The 24,688-nt window shown below is 43.2% G+C and overlaps 1 protein-coding gene across 1 annotated transcript in view; it reads left to right on the top strand.

The window, feature by feature from the left end:
* Window positions 1-8,576: 8,576 nt before the first annotated feature.
* Window positions 8,577-24,688, top strand: part of otud4 (OTU deubiquitinase 4) — a 116,832-nt gene continuing 100,720 nt past the window's right edge. The window contains exon 1 of the mRNA XM_086011179.1: window positions 8,577-8,950. Within this exon, the coding sequence (XP_085867305.1) occupies window positions 8,726-8,950 (225 nt within the window). The 5' untranslated portion in view covers window positions 8,577-8,725. The remainder of the gene's footprint in view (window positions 8,951-24,688) is intronic.

Here is a 24,688-nt window from a genome sequence, read left to right as displayed (position 1 = left end):
CAATTGCACTTTTGGGTAATGTTTGCAATAATTAAGTACGATATTTAATTAGTGTGCTTCTGACGAAGCAAATGTAATAGTTTATCAAAAGTGCTTTAATTGAGAGTGAAGTGGAAGTGGTAAATTATGTAGCAAAGGGATGAGAATAAATTTTTTCATAAATTAACTTAATTTCTGCATGAATGAATGGAACATAGAAACAGGAGTAGGCCATTCAGCCAGTCATTCTGTTCCGCTATTCAATGAGATCATGGCTGATCTGTGCCTCAATCCCATTTACTCACCTTTGCTCCATGTCACTTGGTATCCTCACCTAACAAAAATCTATCGATCACAGTCTTGAAAGTTTCATTTGACCCAACATCCACAGCTCTTTGGGGGAGAGAGTTCCAGATTTTTACTACTCTTTGTGTGAAGAAGTGCTTCTTCATTTCACTCTGGAATGGCCTGTCTCTAATTTTTAAGATTATGTACTCTTTTCCGGAATCCCCCACCAGAGGAAATAGTTTCTCTTTATCTACCATATCGAATCCATTTATCATTTTAAACACCTCAATTAAATCACCCATCAATCTTCTATACTCAAAGGATTGGTGGATGCAGGAAAACAGAATAACATGTGTTAACACTGATAATATGTGGAATCAGTTTTCACAAGGAAACTGATGACTCCCAGCTCTACCACTCCACTACCTCTCTTCGACCCCACCACTGCTTCTGTGCTTTCCTCCAGTTAAACTTTGGGAAAACCAAAGTCACCACATACTCCGTACCAACCCCCTCCCTGGTCACTGTCTCAGGTTGCAGGTTGAACCAAATTGTTTGCAACCTCCGCGTTCTATTCGATCTCGAGCGGAGCTTCCTCATATCCGCCACCCTTATCTCAGTCCATCTCCCGCTGAAATCCTCATCCATGGCTTTGTCACCTCCACACTCCACTATTCCAGTGCTCTTCTGGCCGGGTTCTCATCCTTCACCATCCGTAAGTTTCAGCTCATCTAAAACTGTGTTGCTCATATCCCATTATGCAGCAAGTCCTAATTCCCATTCTTTAAGATGAAAACCCTCTTTAGTCACCACTCTAAATATCTCCTTATTTTACCATTTTTTCCTTATGCTTCTGTGTTATGCTTTGGGTCGTTTTTTTCTGCATTAAAGTGTTATATAAATGTAAGTTGTTGTTTTTAGTATTACTTTCCTCTGTTCCCTATTTTAACATAGGCATTCATCTATATATTTTAATTGGCCTCCACTAAAGTAGCAGACAAAGGAATCCCATATGAACGCATTAAGCCTTCATCTGCTAATATTTGCAGAAGGCTACAACAACAACTTACATTTGTATGGCATCTTTACTGAAGCAAAATTACCCTTTATTATTATCTCCATCACAAAGACCGCCTACTTCCACCTTCGCAACATCACCCTCCTCCATCCCTGCCTTAGCTCATCTGCTGGTGAAACTTTCATCCATGCCTTTATAATTTCCAGACATGGCTATTCTAATGCTTACCTGGCCAGCATCCCCTTCTCCACATTCTGTAATCTTCAGCTTATCCAAAACTGTGCTGGTCATATCCTATCACACACTGACTCCCATTATGGAGATGGAAATTTGCAGTCTTTGTGATGGAGAAGATGCGGGGTTGAAAGCTCAGCTTGGGGTTGTATAGGATGCAGAGGTTAGCATTTTCTAATTGAAGGACATGTTAAATCCTGACACATTGGGTCCTCCAAAACAAATCTTAAGTACTTTGGTAGAATATCTCATCACCAGCACGGAGATGTATGATAGTTTTTTCTTCACAGTAGCCACGGTGGGTTAGAGGTGCTCAGCTATACGTGAATGATCTACACAGCAAGCATCAAAGATCAATGAACCGAGCATGACCATAAAACTGCTCTGGCTAGTTGTGAAAATTCATTACTGCTAAGTCAGAAGGCATTTTCACTTTATAGCAGGATCTCGAAAGGACGTACGTTAAATATCCTACTGCACAATTTTCCCTGATTCATATTGCAATCTACCACTGCTCTTCCTGTAGGTCTGTTGGAGGCCAATTCATAAAACAGAAATTTGTGAGTGTATGTCTTTCACGACATTCCGTCATCATGATGACAATTAGCTATTAGTTTTTTTTGTTTCAAAAACAGGCCTCCAACATACCTATAATATAGGCCTGGGAACTAATGCGGAGCAGATTCTGGGCGCTTGCATCATGTGCATGCAAGGATACAGAGGCATATAACTGGCTCTATGCATTTAGTGGGCGAGAACAAGAAACGTCTAATCTATGATGCTGTCAAAACTCTGGAGATGGCGCCCCTAATATTTTGGAAACCTGTTCAGCAGTACTACTTTAAGGTAATAGTGCTTACTGAGAGATCAACACAGCTGGAATCAAATAATGAAATCTGCTAGAGAGAAGAATGTTGATAGCAAAAATGCATTACCTTAAGGAAGAGTGGACGGATAAATGTTGCTTTAAATTGCTAAGCCACTCACATTGAGAAAGGTGTATGGATAGCACTTTAATTAATCAAAAGTGGGAAAATCAAATGGCACTATGAAACTAACAATGATTTACCTACAAGATACTGTTTACTGTCAGATAAAATGCCATTATTAAAAGCTTTTTTTGAAACGACATCAAAGACAATGACACTACAAAAAGTAACTAAAGTATCAATGATCTCCAGAACATGGCCCTGCCCATCCAAACCTCATCCTGGCAGAGTGCTTTGATATCCTAGGCCTGACTGAAACCTGGGTCACCAATGGCAATACTTTCCCTCTCATGGAGGCCATCTCTACAGGAGTCACATTCCAACAAATCTCCAGCCCAAATTCATTGCTTAATTCCACCTTGGCCCATCCCCCCAGTTTCTGCTCCACATTTGAACACTTCATCTTCTGCCTCTCTGCTTCCACAACTATAACTCATTTAGAATGCCACAGCTTATGCTATCGAATGCACAAAGAATCACATTGCCATCATCTCTGGCTTTGCCAAGTTCTATTCTTTGTGCCAGATCAAATTGTTTTCAGGATATTTTTCTGCCTTCAAATTTCTTTCTGGCCTCACTCCAGTAATTTGTGATAGGGAAAATTTCTGCAGCAGATGAAATGAATGGATGGGCATCCACGCTAGACAAGGTCAGGTAGAGGATAATGGCAGTATGATGTTTGGTGAGTTGGCATTGGGAATATGTTTTTGGGACTTCTTGTGTGGGGGAAACTTTGAAATTTAATTGAAATTGTTGTTTATTGGGGGGTTGCCAGATCTGCCTTCCTAGCTGCAGCCCTGGTGAACAAGGCAACACTTTGGCCTCAGACATATTGTCCTTTTCAGGACCTGCCTGACCCTCCCCCTTGTTGAACAAAATTGTGCAGCATCATCAATATCCTTTGGGCTACATTGGCAGGCTGTAGAACAGCCTCAGGGTAGAATTTTTGTTTCAGAATGTATATGGGGTGTGCTCTATTTGTAACTCTGTGCCTCAATTAAATTTTATTACAGTTGCAGTTTGTTGATTTTGGGTTGACATCATGAGCCATGGCTCAAGAGGGTATGGCTGTTTCCCCTGGATCCACCCATCTAGTCCAGCTATTGTTTTAAGTAATGGTGGCATCCCTTACTATTTATAAAAATTATAGCATTGGTGCAAGTAGCTTGTATTTCCATGTGTTCCAGTGGTGAAACCCTGCAGTCTTGGGAAACCAGCCACCCTGAAAAAGTGATCCTGTGGCTACATTTCAAAAGCAATTCATTGGGTATGAAGTGCTTTGAGACATCCTGAGGATGTGAAAGGCACGATGTAAATGCAAATTATTTCTTATTAATGAGGTGCACGGCTTTATCACAACACATATCGTATAGAAAAGTAAGGAAGTATTACTGTAGTTTTAGAGATTAGTCAGACCTTACTTTGAGCATTGTGCTCAGTTTTGGATGCCTTTAAACTTCACAGCCCTTGTGAAAAACCCCCAAAATTTTCAAGTCTTCATAACTTCTGATGACATCCTAGTGAATCTATGCAGCACTGTTTCCATTGCTTTTATATCCTTCCTATAATTGGGGGTGGGGGGTGGGGTGAAAACTAGACAGAATACCATAGCTACAGCCTAACTAAGGTCTTGGACAATAAAGGAGAGAATGACAAAAGAGAATACGAAGAGGTTAGGAAAAAAAAATCAAAAAAAGCAATTCGGAAAGCAAAGAGGAACAAGTAAATTATCAAGGAATATAAAAAGAAAGAAATTATTCTACAGACACTTAAATAACAAAAAGAAAAATCAGGATAGGGATCGGGCCACTCTGGGATGCACATGATAAACTCACAGGTAATGACAGCGGAATGGCAGAAATATTGAATAGTTACTTTGCTTCAATATTTATCAGGGAGACCTCCGGTTTCCTCCCACAGTCCAAAGATGTGCAGGGTAGGTTGATTGGCTATGATAAATTGACCCTTAGTGTTAGGGGGATTAAATACGTGGGGTTACGGGGATCGGGTGGGATATGTGTCGGTGCTGGCTCGATGGGCCGAAATGGCCTCTATCTGCACTGTGGGGTTTCTGTGAGTCTGTGAGACTAACTGGGAGAATTAGAAGAAGAAATCAAAAAAGGTATAAAGACATTTAAGATAGAAAGGGGGAGATAATTGATAAACTAATCAAACTTGAGAGGATAAAACCCCTAGTCCAGATGGATTCCATCCATGCACATTAAATGAGGTTAGGGAAGAGTTAGCAGAGATAGCAGAGATACATACATACATATATAAGACTGATGGACAGCTAATGTTATTCATATATTTAAAAAGGGAGACAGAACAAGTCCAAGGAACTATTGACCAGTTAGCTCGTTGGCGGTAGGAAAGATGGAATCTATACTCAAAGATGTACTGGAAAAACATCTAGGAACAGAAAATATAATAGAGTAGTCATCAGAGATTTCAAAAGGGAAGGTCATGCTTGACCAAACTTATTAAATTCTTTGAAGAAGTAACAGAAAGAGTAGACAAGGGTAATGTAGTAGATGTAATACATTTGGATTTTCAAAAGGCCTTCAATAAGGTACAGCAAAGTAGACTCATGACTAAGGTCAGAGCATGCGGAGTCATGGGACAAGTAGCAGAATGGATAGCAAGCTGGCTACAAAGCAGAAAACAGAGACTAGGGGTTAAGGGCAGCTACTCAGACTGGCAAAAGGTGGTTAGTGGTGTTCCACAAGGATTGGTGCTGGGAACACTGTTGTTCAGAATTTACACTAACGATTTGGACTCGGGAATCAGAAGTACAATTTCAAAATTTGCAAATGACACCAAATTGGGGGTATAGTAAATAATGAGGAAGACTGCAACAAAATACAAGACATTAATAAACTTGCAGAATAGGCATATAATTGGCAAATGAATTCAATATTGATAAGTGTGATGTGTTAGAATTTGGAAGGAAGAATAAGGAAGCCACATACTGCTTCTAAATGGGATAAGAGGAGCAAAGGGATCTGGGGTACAGATACACAAATCACTAAAAGTAGCGACACAGGTTAGTAAGGCCATAAAAAAGGAAACTAAGCAGTGGGGTTTATTTCTAGAGGGATAGAATTGAAATGCAGAGAAATTATGTTAAACTTGTATCGAACCTTGGTTAGACCACACTTAGCATATTGTGCATAGTTCTGGTCTCTACATTACAAAAAGGAGATAGAAGCACTGGTGAAGGTGCAAAAAAGATTCACAAGGATGATACCAGAACTGAGAGGATATACTTATCAGAAAAGGCTTAACAGGCTGGGACTCTTTTCTCTAGAAAAGAGAAGGCTGTGGGGGTTACCTGATAAGAGGTCTTTAAGATTATGAAATAGTTTGCTAGGACACACATATTGAAGATGTTTCCACTTGTGGGGGAGATCAAAACTAAGGGACATAAATATTAGATAGTTAACAATAATTCCAGTTGGGAATTCAGGCAAAACTTTTTTACCCAAAAAGTGGTAACAATGTCGAACATGCTACCACAAGTAGTCGAGGCGAATAGCATAGATGCATTTACGGGGAAGCTAGATAAGCACGAGGGAGAAAAAAAATAGAATATCCTGATAGGGTTAGATGAAGAGGGATGGGAGTAGGCTCGTGTGGAGCATAAACACTGGCATAGGCCAGTTGGGCCAAATGTTGTAGACTCTATGTACTCTTTTGGTGGGTATATTAACAAATTTGACTGTAAATTAAACAAACTTCAAATGAAACTTAAACAAATCAAATTAAAATTGTATTGTCCGGGTTGATGATGCACTCCAGTCCCCTCGGCGCCCACCGGTCGCGGAAATACTCAAGCGTGCCGGCGGACACCGCGTGCTCCATCTCCAGGGCCACCCGGGTGCGAACATGGCCGCGGAAGAGAGGCAGGCAATCTGGCTGGACGACCCCCTCGACCGCCCGCTGCCTGGACCAATTGATGGCTTTTTTAGCCTGGCCCAGGAGCAGGCCCACAAGGAGGTCCTCCAGCCTGCCCGCTCCCCTCCGCACCGGGTGACCGTAGATCAAGAGCGTGGGACTGAAGTGCAACCAAAAATCGAGGAGCAGCCCCTTCAGGTAATGAAAGAGGGGCTGCAACCTCTCACATTCTATGTAAACGTGAAACACGGACTCCTAGACTCTATGTAACTCTAGTAAGTTCAACATTACCTCCTTGCTTTTGTATTCTATGGTCCTGAAATTCTAGGGGGACCACTCCACTGGTGACAGAGCCCCTGCCTGCCCTAGCCTCAGGCTGCAGACCTCTCCCAAGTTCCAGTGATGGGGTTACTTGCATGGCCAAGATGAACTGCTGGCACTTACAAAGGTGCATCAGAGGTGCCCATCCCAAACTGATCTTGTAAGATCCCCCGAGGCCCAAAAGAAAAAAATTATTTTCTTCAGTCTTCTGCTCCAAATGGAGGCATTTGCTCTGCAGACAACGTAATCTATCACCTTAGTCTATTAAAGGCTGTAGACTTTCAGAAGGCCTCAAAAGGGACATGCGAGTTCTACTGAGGCTTTTCAAAAAGGTAGAATTTCCCAAGGAAGCTCAGGAACTCCTTCCCAACATAACCCCCTTGAATCACCATGGCACCCCTACTGGAATTGAAAAGGCAGAGAAATGGAGCAGAATGTTGGTATAGCCTATAGAGAATTTCCATTTACCCTTACCATTCACGTTCCACTCTCCAAACATCTATTTTGACACACAGATCCTATTTTGGAAATTAAATGTGGATGTTCTTGTAAGGAAGTTGTTGTCAAATTTGTAATTGATGGTGCTTTTGTTGAGGGAATGGTGAAGACACAAGGACTGCTCATGTAAGGGTTCACTCGCGCACACCTCTGAATTCCCCCAAGGATTTATTCTTGGTCCGTTCCTAGTTCTTATCTACATGCTGCCCCTTGGCAACATCATCTGAACACGTCAGATTCCCTGTGTACGCTGACAGCACCCAACTCTATCTCACCATCACCTCTCTCGACCTCGCCACTGCCTTTGGGTTGTCAAGATTCCTTGACCGACATCCAGTCCTGGATGAGCTACAATTAAACATTGAGAAGACCAAAACCATTGGCTTTAGTCCCCGCCACAAACGGTGTTCCCTTGCCACCGATTCCATTACCCCCACCCCGGTCACTGTTTCAGGCTTTGGCAGTCTGCAACATCAGCGACCTATTCGACCCCGAGCTGAATTTCCTACCCCATACCCTCTCCATGACGAAACCCATCTACTTCCACCTCTGTAACATCACTCTCATCTGCTACTCAAATCCTCATCTATGCTTTGGTTACTGCTAGACTCGACTATTCCAATGCTCTCCAGGCCAGCCTTTCATCTTCCACCCTCTGTAAACTTGAGCTCATCTAAAACTCTGTTGCCCGCATCCTAACACACCAAGTCACGCTCACCCATCACCCCTGTGCTCGCCGATCTACATCGGCTCAATTTTAAAATTCTGCTCCTTGTGTTCAAACCCCTCCAAGGCCTCGCCTCTCCCTATCTCTGTAACCTCCTCCAGTACTACAACCCTCCGAGAACTCAACGTTCCTACAATTCTGGCCACTTGCGCATCCCCAATTTCCATCGCCCACCATTACCAGCCGTGCTGTTAACTGTCTCGGCCCCAAGCTCTGAAATCCCCCCACTCTCGCTAAACCTGGCTCTCCTTCTTTAAGTCGCTGCTATAAAACCTGTGACTAAGTTTTTGCTCACCTGTCCTAATATGTCCTTAATGTGGCTTGGTGTCTAATGTTGCCTGATAACTCTCCTGTGAAGCGCATTTAAAAACGTAGTACAGCACCATGGTTGGGACTGGGGTTTGCAATCGATCATCAGCCTCACTCCTTACATTTGGCCCCACATTAGCGACTCACATTAAACACTGCCCTACTTCCTCTTTCTGTTCCTTGAGCGGTGCTGGTAAAGGGAAGAACTTTCGCTTTTCCTTTCAATGTCTTCCGCGGAGCGCCTTCGCGATGTGCTCTGGGTCCTGTAGTCCTTTGGCGGCCCGGCGGCTGAGCGGGAGGGCGAGAGCGCGGGCAAGGACGGACTACATCACCCAGAATCCACCCTGTCAAAACAAATGGCCGGCTGACTCCGAGCTTCTGTCCCGGACAATCGAAGCTCGAGCTCTGGAAGCTTGTCCCGGAGCGCGCGGCGGAGGTTTCAGGTTCAGGAGCAGCGCCCAGTAAATGCAACCATGTCTTCTTATTCAAGACACGAGGCCGCCACTTGAAATGGAGAGGGGCGCCGGTGCGGGAAAAGGCAAAAGCAAAGGCTCCGAGGCCGCGGAGCGCTCTAACAACACCGATAATCCCGGCGAAGTTCTACTGGACGCATTCTTAAGGAACCAGGGTCTATATCGAAAGAGAATCGCTAAGGATGGGTCTTGTCTCTTCAGAGCTGTTGCTGAACAGGTATGCAACGCGCTTAATTAAAAAAAACATTGTTGTCAACCACTGTACCGGATTAAAATTTAATTAGACTTAATTACATACAATCAACACCTTCAAAAACAGTTTATCATGTTATTTATCTCATTTGCATTGCGCGATTAGCTGCCACTTTTGTCTACAAAAAAGTGACTGCACTGTGAAGTGTTTTGGGATTTCTGGAAGACCTAAAAGGTGTTGGTTGTATATCTTAACTCGTGTTGGTAATCTACTCGATCTAAAAATAAATAAATCATTTTATGCTATTAAAAAAACTTGTTAGTGATGAGATTATTGCTTGTGACTGTTGCTATTGCACTGATTCCTCATTTTGCCATTTCCACCAGTCTTGAGCATGTTAACTTGTTTTCTGCTCCTTGGCATTTAAAGGTAATAATGTCAAAATGTATTTATATGGAGGTTTAGAATACTAGGTGTAAATGTATCGAAATAAAGAACTTGCATTTATGTAGTGCCTTTCACGACCTCAATGTCCCAAAGTGCTTCACAGCCAATGAAGTGCTTTTGTGAAGTGTAGTCTCTGTTGGAATGGAGCATCTCACAACATTGGTTAGACTTTTTTTTGCAATCTTAAACTCAAAATTTTTTTGCGCCATAACTAGCTGGAAGTGTGATTTTATAATGGCCCGACTAGGGCGATGGCACGTCTGGGACCTCGGTGAATGGTGGGATCAACAATGTATCCCCTTAACCAGTGAGATTTAAGGATTGGGAAAGAAGCAGGAATGATGAAGAAGGAGGGTGAATTAAAGTCAAATCAGATGCAGAAAATGACATTAAGAGGGAAAGAAAGATTGGATTAAGAGAAAGAGGGATAAAGCGAGACAGAAAGGAAAAGTAAAACATTTTGAGATTTAAAAAATCTCTAACAACAATTGGCTACATGCAGGAATGAGATTGAACAGTTTAAATTGTTCCTTTTCTGGGCCAGAAAGGTTGATTGACATTGCATTAAAAATTATCACGTCATTAAAAGGGTACTTGCGCTATTAATTATCAGACATAATTTTGTGCGGGGGAGTTTAATGAGCAATTAATGTCCAAATCCAGCAAGTTCTTAAAAATAAAGGGGTTAAGGGCGAGATGCCGTTTATGTGAAGCAAACGGTAAAGTGACGTAAATCGACCAGCAAATTGGAATGTTAGCTTTTATAATTAGAGGGCTAGAATATAAAGGGGAGCAAGTTTTGCTACAGCTATACAAAGCCCTGGTTTGACCACATCTGGAGCACTGTGTACAGTTCTGGACACTGCACCTTAGAAAGGAGATATTGGCCTTGGAAGAAGTTCTGTGCAGATTCACCAGAATGTTACCAGGGCTCCAAGGGTTAGATTATGAGGAGAGATTACATAAACTAGGCTTGTATTCCCTGGAATATTGATGGTTAAGGGGTGATTTGATTGAGGTTTTGAAAGGAATTGATAGGGTAGATAGAGAGACAGTTTTTCCACTGGTGGGGGAGCCCAGCCATTCAGGAGAGAAGTTGGGAAACACTTTTTCATGTAAAGGGTGGTAGAAGTGTGGAACTCTCTCCCACAAAAAGCAGAAGATGTTAGCTCAATTAATAATATGAGCGATAGATTTTTGCTAGCCAAGGGTATTAAGGGATATGGAGCCAAGGCGGGTGAATGGAGTTAGGATACAGATCAGCCATGATCACATTGAATGCCAGAACAGGCTCAAGGGGCTGAATGGCCAACTCTTGTTCCTATGTTCCTTGTTAAGTTTTGATGATTTACAACTCATGGCATATCTCTTAATCCCCTGAACTTGCTGGCCGATTTGCGCATTAATAACGGCGTGCATGGTTAATACTCTGTTATTTTTCCAACACGATCCAGCCCAATGTAGGGAAACATGGTAGCCAAATTGCGCACAACAAGGTCTCACAAACAGCAATAAGATAAATGACCAATTAAACGGTTTTATAGTGATATTGGTTGAGGGATAAATGTTGGCCATGGCACTGGGAGATCTCCCCTGCTCTCTTTCAAATAGTGTCTACAAAATAAAGGTGACTATACTGCACATTGGCTGTGAAGTATTTTGGGATCTCCTGAGGACATGAAAGGTGTTGGTTGTATAGCTTAACCCATCTTTTATATCCACCAGAGAAGGCAGACAGGGTCTTGGTTCAACACCTCATCTGAAAGAAAGCACCAAAGTAACATGCATAGTAAAATTTTGAGTAGAAGGCCATTGGTTCATGCAGTAAACCCTTCCAAATTGTCCATCAGGTTACATTACTGAAACTAATAGCCTTGTATCCAAAGAAGAATTCATCCAGCCCTTTTTTAAAAAAAAAAAAAAAAAAAAAATTGCCGTGGTTTTCTGTTTCACTACTCTCAATGGTAATCTATTGTACAATTCTATCGTTCTCTTATTAGAAAATGTTGTAGAAGTATCTATTTTCCTTTGGTTCCCTTAACTCTAAACCGTGTCCCCATGTTCTTGAATTCTGTGCTTGAAGGAAGGACTTAGCTGGTTTATCAAATTCCTCCTCATTTTCTCTAGAGAGTGAAATCCCAACTGTTAGGGAATGGATCTACTTATAAGTTTTTAGGTTATTCCACAAGTTAATAGGATTCAAAAGCATTTATTAGCTTTTGTTGGAATTTAGCATACAATGATAACTGTTATTACCAACAATTACACGTATACAATGATAACCATTACTAAATCTAATTACACACACACTCGGAGTCACACTTACAATACCCTGTACCGGAGAATTCACACGATACAGTTCTCGAGCTTGAGGGGATCGGCTGGCCAAGCCTTTTTGAATTCTGAAGTATTGGCTGTAAAGTGCTTTGGGATGTCCGGTGGTTGTGAAAGGCGCTATATAAATGCAAGTCTTTCTTTTATCTATTCTAACGCCTCTCTTATATATTTTTTCTCTAGTGCAGATTTATATGTTATCAAAGGACTACCTCATCCTGTTATTCAATTAATAAATTTCAGTTTTAACAAGAAGGCCTCCCAAAAAAGCTAATCAAAGCTTTTTCTTGACCAAATTCCTCAACAGTGGTCTTGGAGGAGTTGCTATCTAAAGCCATAGCTTCTCGACTTGATGGTCAAAACATGTCCATAGACATCTCACTGCTGAGAGATCAATGGTAGCTCTCGAGGCTGAGCGAACACAGGTAGCTTGTGGCCTCTGCTGTCCCGTCTTTGCTTTTCATTTCACCGGAAACTGAAACTGACATTTCCAGCCTTCTAGCAAAAACTTACTTAACAGGCAAAAGTTAATATTTAAGAATTAATCATCTCCTTACACAACATTAACTATCTATCTTTCTAAGTTCAGCAATCAGCCTCCTATTCACCTTTGGATTCCCACCAGTAATTTTCTACAGCTTTTTTGTAATATGGCGACCAAAATTGAACACAGTACTCCAGCTGTGGTCTGACAAAGGCCAGACACAACTTCAACATCACCTCCTTTGATTTGTAAGTCACATCCCAACATTTTATTAACTTTCTTCACTGCCTGGGAGCACTGAGCTGACCGCTTTACTGACAGATCCACCCAAGTATTTAGTGATTTTATGTCTCCTATTCACAACAAAAGAAAGAAATAACTTTCATTTGAATAACACCTCATCATATCCTGAGGACATCCAAGCTACTTTACAAAGAATGGATTACTTTTGTTCACATACAATTATTATTGTTTTGTAGCCAAAAATGGCAGTCAGTTTGTGCACAGAAAGGCCTACAAACAGGAAACAATGTTTAGTTTCTTTTTTAAACCGTGCAGTTTTATTTCTGCTTCACAAAACACTGAGAACTAGTTCAATCCATTTATGTACTTAAATAAAACGTATATAATGATCTCTTGGACGCCAGTGGCTACACAGAATATCCCAGTTGTTTGTCTAGTCTAAATTGCATATTCTGGAAATATTGGCCCGGATTTCCCGGAGCAAGCGGTTGTAAGTGCCCCGCAAGTTCCGGGTTTCTGTGTGTGATGCGCCTGCGCGAAAACCCAGAAATGGTAAATCTGTCAAGTTTCAGCTTGACAGATCGTATGAATCTGCAGGAAATGGATATTCGCTGGCACAGAGGTGGGCTATTTCCCCAACTACTGCCCAGCAAATGGCCACGAAACCCTTATGCCTGGCAAAAGCAGGCGTCAGGCCTTTTACCTGCGTGAGGGTTTAAATAAATATTAAAATAAGGTTTTTTAAATGATTTAACCATACAAAAACCTTTAAAATTAGTTTAGGTTAGTTTTGGCCCCTTGAAAAATGTTTAAATTTATGTGATTTCTATTCATATGGGGATTCCGTACATAAATGGAATCCCCATAAGCATAATGGGAATCCCCCTTCGTCATTGGACCCACGTGATCCCAGGGACGCTTGCGAACCGTATGTGCCCCTGGACTACATGGGCCTTTACGCAGATGAACGCCTGCAGGCTCAGGAGCGCGAGTCTTCGAAGATAGGGAGGCAGCAGGTAAGTGCATACTTTTCTTGCGGTTCGGAGGCATTCGCCTGCGGGAAGCCTCCGAACACAATTCCCAGCCCATTGTTATATTTCTGTTTACTGTATAAAAAAACATGAAAAATCTAGCTAATATGGCATCTTAAAACTGTTTGAGTTTGAACGTACAACCTTTCTTCCAAATATTGATTTGTGGTCCTCCAGTAATTCATTTACTGTAAACCAGCACGGATTTGTTAAATGCAAATCGTGTTTAACTAACTTGATTGAGTTTTTTGATGAGGTAACAGAAAGGGTTGATGAGGGCAATGTGGTTGATGTGGTGTACATGGACTTCCAAAAGGCATTTGATAAAGTGCCACATAATAGGCTTGCCAGCAAAGTTGAAGCCCATGGGATAAAAGGGACAGTGGCAGCATGGATACGGAATTGGCTAAGTGACAGAAAACAGAGAGTAGTGGTGAATGGTTGTTTATCGGACTGGAGGAAGGTACACAGTGGGGTTCCCCAGGGGTTGGTACTAGGACCACTGCTTTTCTTGATATAAATGACTTAGACTTGTGTGTACAGGGCACAATTTCAAAATTTGCAGATGACAGAAAACTTGGAAATATAGTGAACAGTGAGGAGGATAGTGAGAGACCAAGAGAACATAGACAGGCTGGTGGAATGGGCGGACATCTTGCAGATGAAATTTAACGCAGAAAAGTGCAAAGTGATACATTTTGGTTGGAAGAACAAGGAGAGGCAATATAAACTAAAGAATACAATTCTAAAGCGGGTGCAGGAACAGAGAGACCTGGGGGTATATGTGCACAAATTGTTGAAGGTGGCAGGGCAGGCTGAGAAAGCAGTTAAAAAAACTTACAAGATCCTGGGCTTCATAAATAGAGGCAGAGAGTACAAAAGCAAGGAAGTTATGATGAACCTTCATAAAACACTGGCCTCAACTGGAGTACTGTGTCCAATTCTGGGCACCGCACTTTAGGAAGGATGTGAAGACCTTAGAGAGGGTACAGAAAAGACTTACAAGAATGGTTCCAGGGATGAGGGACTTCAGTTACGTGGATAGACTGCAGAAGCTGGGGTTGTTTTCCTTAGAGCAGAGACGGTTGAGAGGAGATTTGATAGAGGTGTTCAAAATCATGAGGGGTCTAGACAGAATAGATAGAGAGAAACTGTTCCCATTGGTGGAAAGGTCGAGAACCAGAGGACACAGATTTAAGGTGATTAGCAGAGGAACCAAAGGCGACATGAGGAAACACTTTTTTACGCAGCGAGTGGTTAGGATCTGGAATGCACTGCCTGAGAGGGTGGTGGAGCCAGACTCTATCGTGGCTTTCAAAAGGGAATTGGATAAGTACTTGAAGGGGAAAAAAAATTGTAGGGCTATGGAGAAAGGGCAGGGGAGTGGGACTAGCTGAAGCGCTCTTGCAGAGAGCTGGCACGAGCTCGACAGGCCGAATAGCCTCCTTCTGTGCTGTAACCATTCTATGATTCTATATATTTTAGTTGATGTAAGCAAAGTATATAGACTTGCATTTATATAGTATCATTCGCGACCTCAACATGTCCCAAAGCGCTTTACAACCAATGAAGTGTTTTTGAAGTGTAGTCACGTAGGAACATAGGAAATCCGACAGCCAATTTGCACAGAGCATGCTCCCACAAACAGCACTGAGATAAATGAGCAGATCATCTGTTTTAGTGATGTTGGTTGAAGGATCTAGGACACTGAGAGAACTCCCCTGCTCTTCTTTGAATAGTGTCATGGGGTCTTTTACAGCCACCCGAGATGGCAGATGGGGCCTCAGTTTAACATCTCATCCAAAAGATGGCACATCCAACAGTGCAGCGTTCCTTCAGTACTGCACTGGAGTGTCAGCCTAGGTTATGGGCTCAAGACTCTGGAGTGAGGCTTGAACCCATGACCTTCCGACTCTTGAGGTGAGAGTGCTACCACTGAGCCAAGGATGTAAAGTGGAATGTTGGTATCTGTCGAAGTTCGATTAATTTGCCTTTTGACAACCTCCTTTTTATTTGAGATAGGACTTTCTTGACTGCAGGATTTGTGATTTGCTGTTCTCTTCTAGTTCCCTTTCTCCATCTAGTACAGATTAACTCTCAACACAGGACATTCTGAGGTAACATAGAATTTGTACTTCTGTATGAATGTAGAATTATCTTTCACCTTGTAGCTCAATCAGGAGATTCCTTTGTTTCACAAGTTGTTTGTGATTCCATCTGTGTTCTTCTCTATTACATTCTGCCTCATAAGATTTAAGAGCACCCTTCTTGATCCGTTGCTTTTCTCAACTGCATGTTGCTAACTTCTGGTCATGATTATATTCTTACAACTTCGTTCTTTACTTCTGGTAATTGTCATGACCCTCACTTGTGTATTTCATCTTATTTTTTCTCTAGCTTTTAGGCAACACCTTCCACAATACTTGACTTTAGAATATTTGGAGCATTGGGAAATCTTTCTTTGATCATTCTTTGCATTGGTGAAGAGCCAAATCTGCTATTGGAATGATTCTTCATTTTAGCAGGGCTTGGTAACAATCTTGGCATTTTTCAGCGGTCCTTTTGTTGCCTTAACTCTGTTTTGTATCTGCTGGCCATAATTTGGAGATGACTTAATGTGCTCAAAGTCTCAATTTCTTGAAATCCCATACTGAGAACTGAGGTCCATTGCTACAGAAAAAATACTGGCTTTGCTGAGGTTTATGGAAATCTCTTCAAATGTTGGTAGTTAGTTGTCAGATTTTGTTTAATTGTATTCACTCTAAATTTGTTGAATCATTGTAGATTCTCGGCTTCTTTGGCTTCACACTGTTGCCATACATGATTGGCGATGAAGCTGTTAATGTACATTTACATGGGACACAGCAGGGGTGAAAAGAAATGCGGAACGCTATTGAGAAATTTTGTCATTAAGGAAGAAACTGTGAGGGAAATGTGTTCAAGAAATTGAAACTGAGGAACTGTTTGACCACTATATTGTGGTGTCTGTGGGTTGACTCACAGGAGAGTGCACCTTTATTGCAAATTGTCAATCAGTTCAGTTCTGATCAGCTTAAGCTCGAAAACTCACTGCGGTTTGTTTCAGATAGTTTAATTCTTGCCAGTCTCGTTTTGCTTAATTATATGGATGGTTTCATCATTGTTCCATTTGAGTTATAGAACTTCAGTTGCTGCTAACATATTTATAGTTTTCTTAAGGTTGATATGAGTTCTCTCATACATATGTACATTATATCTCATAATAATGTACACACACACTCGCACAGCTGTTTTGGCTGCAACCACTGCCCACTGTATCCCAAGTAAAAGTGCAATGTACATCAACAGTTTAATTACCAATCATGTATAGTGTTACAATCTTTAATTCTTCTTCTTTCCTGTAATACCTGAGGTTTGCTCATAATTTGTCCACCTTTGCTTAAACTGTGCTTGGTTTTCAGTAAGGAGTTACAGTTACTCAGGTATTGGTAATCCCTGTGCAGCTATTTTGATGCACTGTTGTGCCTTCGATTTGGCTTCAAGCAACAATTTTCAATACATCTGACCCTTTTAAGTATATTCACAGCATACTTAGTAGTTTCTTTTCTAGCTAACTCCTTTATTCTTCACCAAACATACAACCCCAGCATGGTGTCTGAGAACTGATTCAGTCCAGCTTTGTACTTAATTAACATGTGGCAGCCTCTTGAACTTCAGCAGTTACACAAAACTCTCGGGTGTGCATTAAGTAACTATGGTTCATTCCCCATACTTCATTCCACAGCTTGTTTCAGTGGGCAGCCGTATAAACAAAATATAATAGTTACCTAGGAATGAATTAGAATGTTATTATTAAATTGAGCAATTCTGAACATCAACAGACCCAAAAGGTGATTTACAGCCTTGACTTCACTCATAGATATTTAAGGGATCAACATTTGTAGTTGGCCATATGTTTCAAGCACCCAGGTAATGTTGGTGCGCAAGTAAACTGCCTGAGAGACTTGCCACCTGATCTTCAGTGGTCAACACTGGCGGGGTGGGGATTGTTAACGGCGTGACCCTCTATCCCACTCATGGCACACATGAGGAAGCAGGCTTCAGTTCACAGGAGATTCGAAAACTTTTTATTGCTATGAGCATCAGAATAAAGCCTTGTGAGAAAGCCAAAACCATAACACTTATTGCTTAACTGATGCAAAAGGGATGTCAGTGAGGGAGGATTGGAGGCATGAAATGTGGCGAAGGTCTGGACCATTGAAAGGTAGCTAGAGAAATTGTCTAATCTTCCCCAATGAATTAAATTTAAATAATGCCCTCTATAATTCTCTAGTACACGGTTTGGCCCTCAAGGCTTATTCACTGGGAAAAATTTAAAGTAGATGGTATTGTCCACCTCTTTTATTTGGGCATGTAAAGCTTGTTAAACACTTCAAACTGTTAGAAAATGAGTGTATGTTTCTTAATAGTTTATTACCAGCTCCGATGGACGCGTCACATTGTCCGCATGCCCGATACGAGACTCTCAAAACCAGCACTCTGCTCGGAGTTCCGGCACGGCAAGAGAGCCCCAGGTGGGCAGAGGAAACGCTTCAAAGACACCCTCAAAGCCTCCTTGAAAAAATGTAACACCCCCACCGACACCTGGGAATCCCTGACCCAAGCCTGCACAAAGTGGAGGAGAAGCATCCGGGAAGGCGCTGAACACCTCGAGTCTCTTCACTGGGAGCAAGCGGAAGCCAAGCGCAGGCAGCGCAAGGAGCGCACGTCAACCCAAGCACCCCACCCACCCGCCCCTTCAACCACCGTCTGCCCCACCTGTGACAGAGACTGTAGGTCCCGCATTGGACTCATCAGTCACCTGCGAACTCCTTTTTAATGTGGAAGCAAGTCATCCTTGGTTCTGAGGAACTGCCTAAGAAGAAGTTTATTTTTAAAACAAAGTTTGCTTCCTTACCTTTTTTGTAGACATGTGATGTTATTGGAGGAGACCTGAACTGCAACATTTCTTCAGCGAGCGAAGGCTCACTTTGATATGTGGTTTTACAACTGGCTGATGTTTAGGCAGTGCTAGACTTCACCTATTTCTAGCCTTTTTAAGATCGCCTTTTATCTTTAGCAAACAATTTCTTGCATTCATGGAACGTGGGAAATGTACCAGCCCCCACCCCAAGCCTGTCTGCCACAAGGCTTCCAACCTTGCCTTCCCCATACTCTTGTCTTCCAGGACCCCGTTCAAAAGTTTACAAACTCCTAGATCACCCTCCCAATTCTGTCAGTATCTGGTACTGCGTCCCTTTGCTCCCTGATCCCAGGACCTTCCCACATGCTTCAAGACCTCAATACTGTTGTATCCGTGTGTTAATGGAGACACGGAATGCAGGAGTTGGTTTCACAGGTGTTTACTGAACAAAGTCTGGAGGTGAACTAACAGATACAAGACACTATGCAGGCTTATATAGCCCGAGTGGCCATTACCGGCATTACAGTACACAGGGGGCTCTTAAAGGCACATACACCACAATTCCTCCCCTTTTAGACAACCAGTACATAACATTTTAAGTAATCATTAATTAACATGTTACAAGAACAATAATCTACACATTTGCTGCAGTTAATCAATTATAAGTCAGTCTCTCTGGAGGCTTCCTGACTCGGTCTGGATAACGCCTCGGTGGTGTAGTAGTTTTTGGTGGTGTAGTAGGTTCTTTTGGCATGGTCGATTCGGCTTGAATGCCAGTGTTGGGTTCATCTGGTTCCAGTATCACCGGATCGGAGGTAGATACTATGGGTATCTCTGCTTCATCATTAGGCGTATAGAGTTGTGGTGTAGGTTGTCCCTTTTCGGATGACTCTATGATCTGGTCAGCATGGCGCCTCATTATGCTTTCTCCAATGTCCACGGTATACATCAGCGGTCCTAGTCGTGTGCAAATAGTTCCAGGCTGCCATTTCTCGGTACGGTAGTCCCGGGCCAAAACTTGTTGACCTATCTGGAAGGTTCTAGTTGGCCTTTCATTCATGCCTTGAAATTGCCGGTTCTCCACGTCCCTTCTGATGTTTGGCTTGATCAAATCCAGCCGGCATCTTAGGCTTCTATTGAAGAACATCATGGCGGGAGTTTGGTTTGTAACCACATGTGTTGCATTCCTGTATGCAAACAAGAAGTTATCTACCTTATGCTGTAGATTTATGTCTTCATTACCCATGGCCTTTATGGCCTTCTTGAAGGTCTGGACAAACCTTTCAGCCAATCCATTGGTGGCGGGATGGTATGGGGCGGACGTGTAGTGCTTAACCCCATTGTTTTTTAAGAACTTCCTGAATTCTTCGGACACAAATTGCGGTCCATTATCAGAACAGATCTGTTCTGGCAGCCCATTCCTGGCAAATATGGTCCTTAATACTGTGATGGTTTTTTCCGTGGTGGTGGAGGACATCTTTATTACCTCCGGCCACTTGGAGTGTGCATCAACCGCGATTAAGAACATTGCTGGTCCATTTATGGACTCAAAGTCGATGTGTACCCTTTGCCATGGAGGTGAGGGCCACTCCCATGGATGTAGAGGGGCTTGTGGTGGGGCGTTTTGGACCTTCTGGCATCCTACGCAGCTCTTGGTCATTTCTTCGATGTCTCCATCGATACCTGGCCACCACACAAATGCTCTGGCTAGGTTCTTCATTTTCACTCCACCCAGATGCCCCTCGTGAAGCTCCTTTAGCACTTTATCCTGGAGTTTGGGTGGAATCACCACTCTGGATCCACACCAAGGTTCCTCGGCACACTGACGGCTGTTCTCTTCTTTGCGAGAATGCTGGCAACAGTGGTTCACCATGTGCTGGCCATCCCTTCACCGTTAAATCATAGACTCGTGAGAGAGTCGGGTCATTTCTCGTTTCCTTTTCAATGGCAGAATTTGTTACTGGTAGACATTCCACTATGGTTGAGTGGAACATCTCCACTGGGTCCACTGTAGGTGCCTCTTCTACCGTTGGCAACGGTAGGCGCGATAAACCGTCAGCATTCCCATGCTGTTTTGATCCTTTGTATTCTATGTCATATTGGTGTGCCCCTAGGAAAAGGGACCACCTCTGTAGCCTTTGCGCTGTCATAATGGGAACACCCTTTTTAGGGTTGAATATGGAGACGAGGGGTTGATGGTCAGTCAACAAGGTAAATTTTTGTCCGTGTAAGTAATGGTTGAATTTCTTCACTCCCCATACCAGGCTGAGTGCTTCCCTGTCGATTTGGGCATAGTTACGCTCAGCTGAGTTCAATGAGCGTGACGCAAAAGCTATCGGCCGCTCTGAGTCATCAGGGAATCTATGCGATAATACCGCTCCTACGCCGTAAGGGGATGCATCGCACGCCAGTCTGATTGGCAGTGATGGGTTGTAATGAGCCAACACTTCCTTGGACGTGATCAAGCCTTTGCATTTATGGAAGGCATGTTTACAGTCTTTGCTCCATTTCCAAATTACTCCCGTTTGTAGCAGTTCGTTAAGAGGGTGCAGAAGAGTTGACAAGTTCGGTAAAAATTTATGATAGTAATTTATCAATCCCAGGAACGACCTTAATTGTGAGACATTTTCAGGTGCTGGGGCTTTTATGACCGCTTCAGTTTTTTCAGGTGACTTATGCAACCCTTCCTCGTTAATTATGTGGCCACAATATGATATTTGTTTCTGGAAAAATTCGCACTTGGGGCGATTTGCTCGTAGGCCCCGTTCTCTCAGCCTAGTGAGCACCTGCTCCAAATTGGCAAGGTGCTCGTTGTCGTTTTCTCCTGTTACAAGGATGTCGTCTAGGTAGCATTGAGTCCCCGGAATCCCCTGGAGGACTTGCTCCATAGCTCTTTGCCAGATAGCTGGAGCTGATGCTACTCCGAAAACCAGTCGATTGTACTGGTACAGGCCTTTGTGTGTATTTATCGTGAGATACTTTTTAGAGGCCTCTTCAACCTCCATCTGTAGATATGCCTGTGCCAAGTCAATTTTGGTGAAACGTTTCCCTCCGGATAGTGAGGCGAAAATATCTTCTATCCTTGGAAGAGGATACTGTACCATGTGAAGGACCGGGTTTACAGTCACCTTGAAGTCTCCACGGATGCAAATTTTTCTCTGTTCTTCAGATTTATCATTATTCAACGTTTTCTTCATGACCGGGACGATGGGTGTTGCCCACTCGCTCCAATCTATCTTGGATAATACGCCTGCCTTTTCCAAATTCTCCAGCTCTGCTTCGACTGCTGGACGAATTGCGTATGGCACCGGCCTTGCCTTAAAAAAAACTTGGGAATTGCCGCATCTTCCACTTTTATTGAGGCGGTGAAGCCTATGGAGTGCCAGTCTAAACGTATCTTCCTGATCCATTCACGTCCCAACAGCGGTGGACCACCATCTTGCAGAACGTATAAATACAACTTCTGTATTTCCTTGCCGTTGTATACAACAGGCACCCTTATTTTTCCTTTGGGGTATACTTTCTGCCCCGTATATGTTTTCAAGATAATGGATGTGTCTTTCAAGAGTATATGCGGAAATAGCCGCTCGTAATCCCGTCGACTTATGACGGTCAGAGCTGATCCTGTATCTAGCTCCATTTTAACTGGGGACCCCGCTATCGTGAGGGTAACCCAAATGGTCTGGTAATCTTCTTTGGCAATTACATTATGTAATTTGAGACAGCTTAGTCTCTTGTTTCCGGAGTCGCTATCGCTCTTCTGGTCTTCGGAGCTACTGTCCGTCATCATTTGTACCTTTCTGTACTTTTCCTTATTAATTTTTTTCCTGTCCGTGGATTTTTTGTTTCCAGATTGGCATACACGTGCAATGTGTCCAATCTTTCCGCATTGCCTGCATGCTTTGTCCTTGAACCAGCAGTCCCTCTGGTCATGGGTAGATCTGCCGCAGCGATAACATCTCTCGAAACCCTGTGTCATTTCATGGGTGCCGAAGTCCTGTGGCTTTTGCTGTATCTCTGCAGCTCCTCTTGCGGCTGCTTCGTATGATACAGCCACACTGAAAGCCTTGTCCAGTGTCAAATCTTTCTCAGAAAGTAGCCTTTTCTGTGTTCCTTCACTTAGGAGACCGCAGACGAATTTGTCTCGAAGCGAATCTGCCAGTCCTGCCCCGAATTGGCAGTGCTTTGACAGCTTCCTTAATTCGGTGAGGTAATCAGCGTTACTTTCTGATGCGCCATCAATTACTCAAAAGACTGAGGTTGAGCGAGTAACAATCAGGCTTTTATTAACTATAGAATGAAGGTCTTGTCTTGAGTGGTCGACCCGTCCAGAATACTAAGGGACTGGGAGGTAGTCACTTATATACCTGGAACAGTGGGAGGAGTCAGCCGAGGCATGTCCAGACCTGTACCTAGTGGAATACACATACAGACACAGACAGGCATAACAGTGGTTTACCACACTTTCATTGTTGTGCTGATTCCTCCTGAAGAATTTGAATCGTTCCGCTATCAGCAGCGGTGTTGGGTTTAAGTGCTCCTGTAGGGTATCAACAATCTCCTTAAAATTCTTGTCCTTCGGTTTAGCTAGAGTGATTAAGTTTCGTAACAGCCCGTATGTCCTTGCGCCCATTAGATTTAGAAGTACTGATGCCTTTTTATCATCCTCTATTTCATTTGCTGTGCAATATATCTCCACTCTTTCCACATATGTGGTCCAATCCTCTATATCGCTATCGAAAGCAGTAATATTGCCAGTCTTAGGCATCCTGAAAAAAAATGGCGCCTCCTGCGCTTTCCTTTCTTCCCCGCAGAAAAAAAAGGCACCTCCCGCGCTTTCCCGCCGCTGCCGCTGCTGACAACGATGTTCTCCGCGGTTTTTATTTACATAGGTATTTTTAATAGGTGGAGACTCGTTCCCGCTGGACTCTCTGGGACTTTCCCCTCCCTCTGCTTGGTCCGAACGCCGACCTGCTTTGCAGTGCCGGCCGTCTCCCGAGTGCTCCACCCTCTGTCTCTGTTTGCCTTCGCTGCTCGGCCCCGCTGCAGAGCGAGCCGATGGAGCCCCAGCCCGCCGCCCAGGAAGGAGTATTGCAGTACCTGCCACCAGCTCGGCTAGCTGGTGAAACCACAGGTTTTTTTTCTTCGACTTTCGTCTGAGGAATCGATCTCCTTGAGGTGCTGCCGAATTGCAGGTAAGTCCGTTTCCAATTCGTCGCCACTGTTGTATCCGTGTGTTAATGGAGACACGGAATACAGGAGTTGGTTTCACAGGTGTTTACTGAACAAAGTCTGGAGGTGAACTAACAGATACAAGACACTATACAGGCTTATATAGCCCGAGTGGCCATTACCGGCATTACAGTACACAGAGGGCTCTTAAAGGCACATACACCACAAATACCTCCTTCCCCAATGCTCCCAGATCACAGCACCCCTCTCCCATTGATCCCAAGATCTGCCCCCATTGCTCCTGGAACCTCATTCCCATGCTCTGAGACTCTGTATTGGAACTGCGAGGCCCTGGGCCCCTTTCTCAGTGCTCCCAGATCCAGGGTAGCTGATAAATCACTGTGCCTGATTATACTACTACACAAATCCCAGGACCAGTGTCCCTATGATCCCAGGTCCTGGAACATGCTCTATTGCTCCCAGAGCCACTCTGTGTTTCACCTACATCCCAGGATGGCCCAGCCCCCCAGTGTTCACAGATTCTGGAACCCCTGCTCAAAATATTGCTAGATCCTCTGACCCCATCCCACTGTTAAATCAGCCCCTCTCCAGTAATAGGCATAACAATCTCATTCTTATATAAACAAACGTTGACTTTCTGTGAGTAATGCTGCAGGACATCAATTAATAGATCTGTTTTAAGAAAAGGTCGACGTAAAAGTTCCCACAGCATTATTTCGAAGAAGAGCAGGGGAGTTCACCCTGGTGTCGTGGCCAATATTTATCCCTCAACCAACATCACTAAAACAGATTATCTGGTCATTAGCATATTGCTGTTTGTGGGACCTTGCTGTGCGTAAATTGGCTTCCGCTTTTCCTACATTACAACATCAACTACACTTCAAAATACTTCATTGGCTGTAAAGTGCTTTGGGACAGCCTGAGGTGTTGAAAGGCGCTGTATAAATCCAAGTTCTTTCTTTACTTGAACATTGACCTTAATGGAGCAGGGCAGGTTAAATGCTACTCTGTGTTAGCAGTTAAACATTCACAACTGCCCCAGACCTTGTGTGAACAATGCCACAGGAGATGATCTGATTGTAAACAAT

Source organism: Somniosus microcephalus, chromosome 2, assembly GCF_052327205.1.
Source record: "Somniosus microcephalus isolate GS21.2 chromosome 2, FLI_Smic_1.0, whole genome shotgun sequence".
Taxonomy (NCBI): Eukaryota; Metazoa; Chordata; class Chondrichthyes; order Squaliformes; family Somniosidae; genus Somniosus; species Somniosus microcephalus.
The sequence above is the reverse complement of the archived record's forward strand: the minus strand, read 5'-3'. Positions and strand labels throughout refer to the sequence as shown.